At 52.9% G+C, this 12,096-nt stretch overlaps 1 protein-coding gene and 1 long non-coding RNA gene across 9 annotated transcripts in view; one reads left to right on the plus strand and one right to left on the minus strand.

Moving 5' to 3' along the window:
• The first annotated feature begins 394 nt into the window (after window positions 1-394).
• The window catches only part of TTC39A (tetratricopeptide repeat domain 39A), an 85,773-nt gene continuing 74,071 nt past the window's right edge, over window positions 395-12,096 (plus strand). For 6 of the 8 annotated variants that reach the window (XR_007136162.1, XR_007136161.1, XR_007136163.1 and 3 more), the window contains exon 1: window positions 395-516. Coding sequence is in view for 3 of the 8 variants with exons in the window: in XM_047789135.1 (XP_047645091.1) it covers window positions 464-516 (53 nt within the window). In the remaining 5 variants the exon portion in view is untranslated. Of the gene's footprint in view, window positions 517-10,807; window positions 10,831-11,143; window positions 11,295-12,096 lie in introns of those variants that run through there. The other 2 variants (XM_047789137.1, XM_047789136.1) reach the window with 2 other exon arrangements.
• LOC125132206 (uncharacterized) lies at window positions 6,541-8,302 on the minus strand. Its single transcript, XR_007136164.1, has 3 exons — window positions 8,152-8,302; window positions 7,678-7,875; window positions 6,541-7,315 (listed from the first exon to the last, which is right to left on the minus strand). It is a non-coding gene; the product is annotated as an uncharacterized LOC125132206 (long non-coding RNA).

Consider the following 12,096-nt stretch of genomic DNA (forward strand, 5'->3'; position numbering starts at 1 on the left):
CTACGCTTGAGGCCAGTCCCAAGCCCCTGATCCCAATCAGGTACAACCCTGGCAAGGCAGGAGGGAAGGGCGTTGATGACGCCATCATCCATAGGTAGTGAGGCCAGGCTCTACGTCGGGAGTTGGGAGTCGGGGGCGGGTGGGGAAGGACAGGTCTTGGTGCTGCCACTGGCCCTTTATGTGACCTGGGACAGATCCCTGGCGGTCCATGGTGGGCCTCAGTCTCTCCTTGTGTCTAAAGTGAGCCCCAAGGGCTCTGGACGGAAGGCGTCCTGCCTTGGGATCCCAGGTCTGCTCCCGGGACAGACGCCCTTGTCAGGCAGGGAGGTGCTCGACCGCGGCGGGGCGGAGCCAAAGGTCCCGCCCCGCCCACCCCGTCCAGGTGCTGCCGCCCAAGCGGCCGCTGCCGCTGCTGCTGCCACGAGGGGCCGCCCGCGCCCCTCTCCGAGTCCGGCCCGCGTCCATGGCTTTTCTGACCGCTTGGAAGAGGGCAGCCTCCGGGAATAGCGACCGCAGGTACCAGGCGGGGGCGGGGACTCGGCGGGAGGCGCGGATGGGACAAGGGCTGCTGGGGAACAGCCGACGCGAGGGGCAGCTGAGGAACAGCCGACGCGAGGGGCAGCTGAGGGGACACAGCTGGAGAGAGCAGCGTGCGCGCTGCTGGGCGCGGGGTAACGGCCGGAGCGTCCGGGGTGAGGCAGCCCGGCTCCTCTCACCCTCCACGTGTCCCCTGCTCGCGCGTTATGGGCCGGGGGGGGGGGGTGACGAAGTAGGGCCCCACCCCAGCCCCCTCCGAGACCCGCTTCCGCAACTTGTGGGCCACCTGCGAGGGCAGCTCAGGTGAGCTGGATCTCGGGCGAGCTGGGAGTCAGGTTTGGGCAGCTGCATCTCCCCGCAGCTGTGCCGCTCGTGCACCTGGTCCTCCCCAGCGCTGCCTGAGCAGAGATATGGGTCCTCCCTGTGCCTGGACAGGTGAAGGCAGACACGCTAACAACCCCCACTCCGCCCTAGGGATTGTCCACATCTGGAGCAACAGTGTGGAGGGAAATCCTGGGTCCCAGTGCCCGTCCATGGTGAAAATGTGTGACAGCTCCTCCAAGGTCAACCTTTCAGGGATGTGTCATTGCTTCCTGTGTGTCAACTCCAATTCCCCGCCTGTCCCCACCTCCCGAGTGAGTTGATGTCTCCAGATGAGTTCCCATGAAAAAAGGAAAGGGGACGGCCCTAATCTCTCCTTGGAGCTTTGACACACACCCCACCCCCAATTCCTTTCCTTTATATATTTAAAGGTCACCCTGCTTCTCCCTGGAGAAGAGCAATCTGACTGCCCTCCCAATGCCCCCATCTGACTGTCCTATGAGCACATCACACTTGGCAAGCCCCAATTAGACTTCACATCTTAGACTTCACATCCAAACCTGTTCCTCCTCCTGTATCCCCATGTCAGTGAATGGCATAGTCATCCACCCAGTTGCTCAAGCCCAGAACCTGGGAGTCATCCCTCTCAACTCCCTCCCTCCCTCACCTCCACCCTGGTCTCCAAGTTGTGCTGACTTTATCTTTTTGATGTCTCTCAGAGCTAGCTGTTCATGCCCCATGGACTATTGCAGCAGTGTCCAACTTTCGCATTTCCTCCTGTCTCTCCCTTTCTAGGCATCCTTTCGTCTGGTCTTTTCTAAAGCACAAACCAGTCCGTGTCATTTTTCTGCTTTAAAACTCTTCCGTGGTTCTCTATCACCTAGAGGTTAAAGTTCAAGGCTCTCAAGGGCAGAGGCCCAGGCCCACTTCCCATCACTCCCTGCCCGTCACTCTGGTCCAGGAGCAATGACTGGCTTTGTAGGGCTCTCCCAACTGTGCTGGGCTGCTCAGAGCTACCTCTGCCTGGAATGCCATCCTCCACTCCTGACATTCACCCTGTAAGATTCAACTTTGGGTGACCTCTTCTTATTTTTATTAAAAATTTTGTTTTTCTTTTGAAATAAACATTTCATTCAAAGGTTGCACGCATGTAGAGAAGTGCACACATCGTAAGTATACAGCTCAATGGCTTTTCACAAGGTGCACACACCCATAGAACCAGCACCCAGATCAAGACACAGACTGTTCCAAGCTCCTGGGGTCTCCCTTGTGCCCCTCCCAGTCACAACCCCAAAGGTAACTACTATTCTGACTTCTAACACCAGAGGTGGGCTTTGTCCTGATGTCTAACAGCAGAGGTTTGTTTTTTGGTTTTGATTTTTCCGATTGTAGTATAGTTGATTTACAATGTTGTGTTCATTTCTGGTGTAGAGCAAAGTGATTTAGTTTATATGTATATATATTTATCTATGCGTGTGTATAAGTGTACACATATATGTGTATGTATGTATTCTCTTTCATATTCTACCCATTATGGTTTATTATAAGATATTGAATATAGTTCCCAGTGCTATACAGTAGGACCTTGTTGTTTATCTTTTTTATATATAGTAGTGTGTATCTGCTAATCCCAAACGGCTACTTTATCCCTCCCCTACCCCCTTTCCCCTTTGGTAACCATAAGTTTTTTTTTTTTTTTTTTAAATGAGAGTTGCAACGTTTATTTCAGGTTCTCTCTTGGGGTTTTTTTTTTGTATTTTTTTTTTCTTTTTTGCCACACAGGCAGTATGTGGGAATTCCTGGGCCAGGGATTGAACCTATGCCGCACAGCAGCAACCAGAGCCACAGCGGTGAGAACGCAGGAGCCTCAACCCGCTAGGCCATCAGAGAACTCCCTGGTAACCGTCAGTTTTTATGTCTGGGCGTCCATTTCTGTTTTGTAGATAGGATCATTTGTATCATATTTTAGATTCCACATGTAAGTGATATCATATGGTATTTGTCTTTCTGTCTGACTTACTTTAGGTGACCTCCTTTAAAGGGCCTTTCTGACCCCACCCTTGAGTCAGGCTCAGGGGCCTTCAGAACCCCGGCATCTTTGCTTCCCTCTCAGAGCTCTCATTCAGTCTTTCAACAAACATGGTTGAGCATATACCATGTTCCAGGCATTGTACTAGGTGCCGGGGATGTGGGGTTACTTCAGGCATACAAGTCGCTGCTCTCAGGAGACCACATTCTAGCGGAAAGACAGGCAAAACAAGTATGCAAATAAACAAGTAAATGCCAGAAACAGATGCTGTGTAGGGTTTAAGATAAAGCGATGTGATGGACAGTAAAATCCATCCAGCATTCCTAGCAAGTAAGGAGAGCTCCTGTCAAAGCCTGAGGTGTGTCCGAGGAGCAGAGAGGTGTGTGGGTCATTGAGGATCCCCCGCCCGCTGGGATCCTGGAGGCAGGCTGCTCAGGAGAGGGCCGAGTTTGATTTTCAGTGTGTCTTGGGAAGCCACTAGAGGGCCTGGGGGAAGGGAGTTACATTTTTAAAGATGGCTGTGCTACCCCATGGAGAAATGATTTTGCTGAGGACAGACCAGACCATTTAACACTGGGAGAGCCAACATGACAATCCAGGATGGGTGCTGGGCTGTGAATTAGAGACTAGAGGGAAGCAGGGGAAGGAAGCTAAGCTGAGAAGAGGTGAAGACCCAGGGCCACTAATGTTGGGAGGGAGGTGAGAGACAGTGAAGAGGACAGGGAGAAGGGGACTCAGCCTCCACATCCACGCAGGGGCCTGTGCAAAGGAGTGTAGGTGAAGGCCTGAACATGCGCCTTTATACTTCAGCTGGAACTTAATGGATGCAAATACCCAGGAATTCTGACTCCCAGTTGCCCTCAGAAGGTCTCACACCTGAGGCCACAAGCCAGGTCTCCATTCTCTCAGCTCAGGCCCTGTGACTTCTCCACCCTCAGGCCTCACCCACCACACTGCTGTGTTTCCCACAGCCTGGCCAAAGGGTGAGGGGTTGGCAGGGTGTTCAGCCCCTGTTCTGCCACCTACATACTGGCTCTATGACCTTGATCCAGCCCCCTGACCCATGTGAGCCTCTGCACCTTAGGAAGCAAGTGATGAGCAACAGAATTTTATGATTCTCTGGCTCCTCTATGAGCCCCTCAGCCATCCTGGAAGGAGCCTTCCTGCAAAATTTCCACTTCCAGGAGGGCCTGATGTAGGACTTTCAGCATCTTCTCTCCCAAGAGAGAGGAGGATATTTCTTGCTTAACCCAAGACAACCATACCTTTCCTTTCCCAAGATCAGCCCTTTCCCAGGTGAAGAGCAGTGCAGAAACCCACTGCTTCCAGGGAAAAATCCTTCCCGCAGCCTACTAACTGGCTGTTCTGTTTAACCAGGACAATTATATTAGGACCTATGACGGTGGATGCGACATCGGGCCCCCTGTCCAGGTAGACCTGGGTCAGGTCTATTCCTTTTACTCCCTTCTTTCCCCTTTGGAGGAAGTTTGTCCCTGCTAGTTCTTTCCCACAGCATCAGGTGTGCCCCTTCCTCCCTCTCAGAGACGACTCTGGCCAGAACCAACCCCTGCAACCAGTCATCTTCCAGGAAGAAACACCCTCCCCCAGAGAGAGCTCTAGGTGTCAGACTGAAGCAACTCTGCTATCTTTCCAAGAAAGTGGGTGGCTGAGTACTTCCTGTACAAGTAGGTGTCTGAAGGGCTCACCTAAGCACTGTCCCTGAGCACAGGCCAGCCCGTCAAAGGGGGGTGGCGGCTCCCTAGGCACAGCCCACAGCGCTGCACTCAAATCGTCACCCTTCTCCTTCTTCACTTGCCCCTGCTCCCTCTAGCCCCAGCTTCTCTCCCTGGACACCCTCTGAACTAGGCCTCCGCCTCCAGGATGCCCCATCCCCTGCCAGGCTGCGGCCTCGGTGATCTGTAATGACAGCGAGATCTGCCCTTGGCTATGCGCTGACTTGACATGCATTGTCACCTTCAGCGCCTACAACTCTGACCAGGGGGCTCGTTGTCTCCAACTCTAAGAGTTGAGGACATGGAGGCCGCCTCATACTTCCTCAAATGCACAGACATTGGGGTTTTCTTTTTAGCACTAGTTGTATAATTTTGTACTCTGCTTTTTTTTTTTTTGTAATTTTCTACCTTTTCAAAAGCTCATTCATGCAGTAAACATTTATTGAGCACCTACAATGTACCAGGCACTATGCTGGGCACTGAGAACAAAGTGATAAAACAAACAAACAAACAAAAAAACCTCCTTGTGGAGCACAGAATTTAATAGGGGGTGACAGACTAAATGAATAAACAAAATATACAAGATGTCAGACAGTGCTATGGAAAAATAACGCAGAACAAAGGAATTAGGAGAGTGAGAGCAAGGGTTTTATTTATTTATTTATTTATTTATTTATTCATTTATTTATTTATTTAGCAGTCATCCCTCTGTGTTACAAAGGGTATAGCAGAATGGGGTTAGTGGGTTAGTTCACTCTCTAAATACATTATAATTCATTGAACTAATTCCTTATGGATGGGCACTTGGGTCATTTCCAGCTCTACCTTTATTATAGGAAACACTATGATGAACATCCTTGTACCGTAAATCTTTATGTCTGTGATTATTTCTTAAGACATGTTTTCTGGAGTTCCTGGCATGGCCTAGCAGAAACGAATCTGACTAAGAACCATGAGGTTGAGGGTTCGATCCCTGGCCTCACTCAGTGGGTTAAGGATCAGGCATTGCTGTGAGCTGTGGTGTCGGTTGCAGATGTGGCTCAGATCTGGTGTAGCTGCAGCAGCTATAGCTCTGATTGAACCCCTAGCCTGGGAATCTCCATATGCTGCTAATGCGGCCCTAAAAAGCAGGAAAAAAAAAAAAAAAAAAAAAAAGACAGGTTTGCTAAAAACAACAACAGCAAACAAAAGATATTTGCTGCACAGGTGCTACCGGGTCATCTTTCTAAGGCTTTCAGCCCATAATTCCAATTGCCTTTCAGAAAGAGGTGCCACTTTCTACTTTCACCAGCAGTGAGTGAGGCAGCACATTTGGCCTGAGGGCACGTCGTAGGTGTCTGATGGATGCTGCTCTGTCCTTGTGGACCTGGCCAGCTCTGGGGTGGGTACATCTGAGGGGAAACCCTTCTTTTCTGGACAGCCTTGTTCCAAAGCTCTTTTGAGTCCATTTGCTTATTTAATGCTCATGACAATCTTGTTATCCCTGCTTTATGGGCGAGGACACTAAAGCCCAAAGATTAATGATATGGCCACATTCCAAGTGCTTTATGTATATTGCCTCATTTTTTTAAAAAAAAATCCATTAGAGTATATTTGATTTACAGTGTTGTGTCAATTTCTGCTGTACAACATAGTGATCCAGTCACATGTATATGTGTGTGTGTGTGTGTGTATACATACATACAATTATTTTTCTCATAGTATCTTCCATCATGGTCTATCCCAAGAGACTGGATGAGACAGGATATAGCTCCCTGTACTATACAGTAGGACCTCCTTGCTTATCCATTCTAAATATAATGGTTTGCCTCTACCAACCCCAAACTCCCCGTCCATCCCCCTCCCTTGCCCACCCTCTTGGCAAGCACAGTCTTTTCTCTTTGTCTGTGACTCTTTCTGTTTTGTAGATAGGTTCGTTTGTGCCTGTATATTACCTCATTTAATCCTTGCAACAACCCATTGAGGTTGCTGCCATCAGTGTCCCCATTTCAGAGGTGAAATCATTGGTTCAGGGTGCCAGAGCTGGCGTATATGGCTTGGCTTGCAAACCTGCTCCCTGCACCATTCCCTTCCCAGCTTGGGACTACAGGGCTAGGACATGGCGGGGCCAGGAATCCAGCTGGATCTTCCTGAATCTGTAGCCCAAGTTCTAACTTCTGACAGGATGCCACTCAGTGCCAGAAGCCCCTCATTAGCATTCTGCATCTTCTTTTCAGTCAAAATTGTTCTTGGTCCCTTGTGCCTGACCAGGGGCTCCTTCCTTAGACCCAAGCTTAGCAGCTCCTGGAGACCAGACTTTAGTAGAAGAGCTCAGATCCCAGAGCCGAGAACATCAGAGCGGGAAGTGCCTTTGACCTCCTGGTCCAGTCTGCTCCCTCCTTTATATTTTGTGGGGAGAGATAAACTGAGGGCCAGATGAGGTAGTGACTTGTCCAAGGTTACACAGCTAGTAGTGGCCAGAGTCCATGGCGAGGGAGGGCCCGGCCCAAGGAGCAGGCCTAGTCCTCCCTCAGGGCCCCTCTCCAGGGAATACTGAAGAACTGTGACTTGTTCAGCCCTCTACGAGGGCTCTTTGTGGATGGGCCTGTTTACTTGTGAATTATTAACGAGCCCAGGCCTGTGACCTGCTGGGCGGGGCCGGACTCATTCTTAGCGGGCTGGGAGGGCTTCAAAGACTTGAAGAGGGGATCCTGGGCTGTAGAGACAGCAAGGGTGGGGATGAGGTTAGGGGCACTTCGTGCCAGGGAAAGGCCTAGAAGGCAGCTAAGAATAGGGAAGGGATGAGGGGGTCACCCAAGTAAAGTTCAGTAAGCCCACCAGCATCCTGCAGAGGGTGGCACTATTATCCCAGGTTTACTGATGGGAGGACTGGGACGTGGAGAGCTTAAGCTGTTTCGACAACGGCATCCCTTTTCACATGCTCACACCCCTGTCTCTGTGACCCCCACCCCACCCCAATTCCACACATTTCTCTACAGGATAAAGAGTTGACACCAGGCTAGATATGGCGAGACCTGAGTCCAAGTCACACTTGGGTTCAAGCCTCAGTTTTCTCACCTGTAGGATGAGAGATGAAGCTACTCTGGAGCTTTTTGGAGAATTCCAGTAAGGTTTCACTAAGCAGATACTTATTGAAGGTCTTCTTCTTTTTATTATTTTTAAGGCCTTAATAAGCTGAGAGATGGTATCAGTGAAAGCAGTCTTTATGAAGTCCGCAGGGCCACTGACATGTGCAGTGAGCCCAGTGGTTTGTTCCTGCGGGTTGGGGAGAAAATGAGAGAGGAAAGCATACCTACCATCTCCTAGGCACAAAGCACCAGGTCCCCTGGCAGAGGAGGAAGGAATCCAGGACTTAGGATGTTCTCCCAGTCCGCAGGCCTTGGTGGGAATGAGCAGGTGACCTGAGCAGGGTCACCTGGGTTGGGAGGCAGAAATAATGGTGACTCACAGGCCCCCCAGGGTTGGGTCTGGGCCAGAGCTCCTGGGGACCTAGAACTGGCCAGGTGGAACCCTCCTGATGTTCTGACTCACCAGGTGAGTGGCTCCAGCATCACTGCCGCTGTGGTGGCATGGGCAGGGTTCCAGCTCTGAAGGCAGAGCTGATCCTCAGTTCTCATCTGTAAAAGGGGGAGAATAATAGTATCACCTTTGTACCACCACCACTATTCTGAGCATTTTACACATGTGAATTCTTATTCCTCACAATGACCCTTGGAAGCAGGCAGTGTTTCCATGTTACTGATGCAGAAACTGAGGCTCAGAGAGGTGGTTAAAACTGGGCATTAAATGGGATAATCCGTTTAACGTGTGTGGCACATAATAAGCCTCTGATGAACATCAGTCATCATTATAATCATTACCTCAGAGGAAAATGGTAAAGTGCTAGGCGCAGTGTTCATATCATTGGTGATTAGTCAGGCACCGACACAGAGATATGACTAGGCCTTACCCTCCAGAAGCTCCCAGTCTGACAGCAGTGACAGTCACAAACCAACTTCACACCCCCTGACCACACACAGACGGTGTTATCCCGGGGCGATTAGGGGAGGTCAGAGTGGCTTAGAGCAGTGTGTACCCAGGAAGCCCCTGACACATCCAGGGAAGAAGGGCCTCCTGTAAGAGGAGGCATCTGAACTGAAACCTAAAGAGCAAACAGGAGCTTTTGAACATGGCAGGGTTTTAATAAACGATGGTTAAATCCAGTAAGGGTTTATCTTGAAGCTAATAGCATAATGCTTCAGAACCCCTACTCTCCTAGCCCTCTCTAGCTCTGGGAGGACCTTGGCAGTTTTATGGTGATAAATTTGTTTTTTGTTTTGTTTTGTTTTGTTTTTAATCTTTTTGCCATTTCTAGGGCTGCTTCTGCGCCATATGGAGGTTCCCAGGCTAGGGGTTGAATTGGAGCTGTTGCCACCGGCCTACACCAGAGCCACAGCAACTCGGGATCTGAGCTGTGTCTGCGAACTACACCACAGCTCACGGCAATGCCAGATCCTCAACCCATTGAGCAAGGCCAGGGATCGAACCTGCAACCTCAGGGTTCCTAGTCAGATTCATTAACCACTGAGCCACAACGGGACCTCCTGTATTTATTTATTTATTTAAAGAAGCCTTTCAATTGTAAGCTTCTGGCTTGTCTCCTGGTTGAATGAATGAATAATATGTGATCAGAGAAGAAGGTATGTTCCAGGCAGAGGGAATAGCACGTACAAATGCCCAGAGACCTGAAAGCATGGCATGTGACAAGAGCCCCCCAGCCTCCTCTCCCAGGCTCCTCCTTAGACACATTGCTGGTCTTCTCACCAGCTTCACAAACTCCAGCTGTCACCAGTATGCCCTTGCCCAGCTCCATGCTTTTTCATCCATGTCCCCATCAGGTACACCCTTTCTCTACCTCCGCCTTTGTGCAGAAATAATACAAACTTCAAGACCCAACTCTGGAGTTCCCACTGTGGCTCAGCAGTAACAAACCTGACTAGTATCCATGAGGATGTAGGGTCAATCCCTGGCCTTGCTCAGTAGGTTAAGGAACTGGTGTTGCCATAATCTGTATAGGTCGCAGATGCTTGGATCTTGTGTTGCTGTGGCTGTGGCGTGAGCTGGCGGCTACAGCTCCGATTTGACCCCCTAGCCTGGGAACTTCCATATGCTGCGGGTACAGCCCTAAAAAGCCAAAAAAGAAAGAAAAGAAAAGAAAAGAAAAAGACTTAACTGTGTGCCCTGGCTTCTCCAGGAAGCCCCCAGGCTCCTCCAGCCTATGCTGTACTCTCCCTTATCTGGACTTCTATAGGTACTGGCAGATGTTATCATACCCCGCTCCTTGTAGTTAATTATCTTTTCCATGCCTGCGTCAGAATCCCAGAGATGGGATGATCCTTGCAGGTAAGAGTTGGCCTCTGGTTGCAGATGGGCAGAAGAACAACTCACTATCTTTCTAGACACTTGTTTAGATTTAAACAGTAATGTCCTAAACCTCTCCCCTCTGCTACCAGGCCCCATCTGCCTGGCTCTCCCAGAACCTAGTAAAGCCCTCTTTCTGTCATGGCTGCTTCTACAGGCTCCTCCTGTTTCCTTTTCTGACATCCTGGAGCTGAGCACTGATCCAGGGGTGCTGGAGTCCCTCCTCCTTCTGTCCCCTGCCTTTGTGAAGGGGCAGCTCTAACGACAGCCACGTGCTCTGATGAGTCATGATTAAGAGCATCTGGGGCCTGGAGGTGGGTGGCTGGTTAACTCCTCATGGGCCAGTGGCCTTTCTACCAGTCGGCTTCAGCCTTAGTCCTAGACGTGTACCTCAGAGCCGGGCACACAGTAGGCATCTGAGGAATGTTATAGGTGACCCCACCTAAACCCTGAGGATTCAGGAGAGTCGGGACCAAGAGGGCAAGAGTGTGCACTTTGGAGTCGGGAGCGCTGGGTTCCAACAGCGACTTGCCATTTATTAGATGAGCGGCCTTCAGCAAGTCACCTGAACTCCGTGCCTCAGTCTCCCCATTCCTAAAGTGGCCGCTGTGGGGATTATTTGAGAAGGCGAGTGCGAGCTGCTGGCTAGCAGTGGTGCTAAACCGCGTTATTTTCCTCTTTTGGTCTCCTGCACACACAGTCAAGCTGTGGGCAAGCGGGTGGGAGGAAAATCCAGGGCGGCCTCTGGAAGTCGCGTCTTTCTCTGCCTGAACGCCCCCCACCAATGCAGTAGGACGACCAAGGGCTCAGGTGGGGGCGCTGCGGGGCGGGCGCTGCGGGGAGGGCAGAGTGGCAGGGAGGTGGACCTCGGGTCCAGGAGAACTTTCTGGGCCCAGACTGGTGGGGCTGCGCGAGGAAGGTGCGAGCGCCCGCTCCCGGGGGCCGCGCGCAGCGGGTTCTCGGCTATGGGCCGGGCCGACCTTGGGCGCCCCGCGCTCTCACCTGTCGGACCCGAGGGCGGGGCCGACTTCTGCGGGCGGGCGGTGGCCTGGCCCCACTGCGCCGGTGGGCAGACCGAGGCCCGGCCCGGCCCCGCCGCCTTCCCCGCCCCCGGCGCGCCCCTCCCCGGCCGCCGCGTCCGCGGCTCGGCCGCACAGCGCCCGCTCCGGGTTCCGGCGGCAGCACCTGGGCCGCGGCTGGCGTGCGGCGGGGGCAGGCTGCCCGCCCCGCTCGGCGATGAGCACGGCCGGCGCTCCGGGCGCGCTGCCCGCGGGGTAAGTACGCGGCGGGGCGGCCCCGGGGGGCGCGGGCCAGAATGAGCCCGGGGCGGGGGGCGGGGGCCGGCGCCGGACCGGGCCTCCCCGGGGCCCGCACTGCGGCTTCCAGCCCCTGCGGGGCCGCCCTTCGCCCCCCGCCCTCCAGGCCTCCGGGTGCCGCCGCCGCCGCCGCCGGGGAGCTGGGCGGAGCCCGGGGCGTGGGGGGCTGTGCGGGGGCTGTGGAGGCCCCGGGGGCCCTGAGTCAGTGACTCCCCTCTGGGTCCCAACTTTCTGAGGAAGCGGTGGCCACAGCCACGTCAGAGACGCCCTCTTCCGCTCGTGGCGTTTACTCCTGTGGGGGGTTCCTATTATCAAGTGCATTACAGGTGAGGACACTGAGGCATAGATGGCTCTTAAATGACTCGTCTTAGGTCTCCCAGGAGGCGAGAGGCGCGCCCGCGATTTGAACCCAGCTTTTTCTGATGCCAGACATGACTTCGCCCTCAGGGATGTTGGGAAGAGTTGAAAGGCTAAGATAGGAACCGGCTGAGTCCATTGGGCGCAACAGGGGCAGGGGTGGTAAAGGTGGGTGCTGACCCTAATGTTCATCCCGCTGAGGGACCCTGTAGGACCCCCCCTGCTCTGCCCCTGCAGCAGTGCCAGCTGCTAACTGCTGGCAGAACCGGAGCCGCTCTTGACCGTTCCTGGGCCCCAGTGGCCATGGCCTCGGAGCCCCGCTGCTGGGAGCCTGCACTGCTGGGAGGTTGCTGGGTGGGGATCCGGCCCAGGTGAACTGGGAGGAGTGCCGTTTGGCCTGGAG

The sequence above is a fragment of the Phacochoerus africanus genome, chromosome 8 (genome assembly GCF_016906955.1).
Source record: "Phacochoerus africanus isolate WHEZ1 chromosome 8, ROS_Pafr_v1, whole genome shotgun sequence".
Lineage (NCBI taxonomy): Eukaryota > Metazoa > Chordata > Mammalia > Artiodactyla > Suidae > Phacochoerus > Phacochoerus africanus.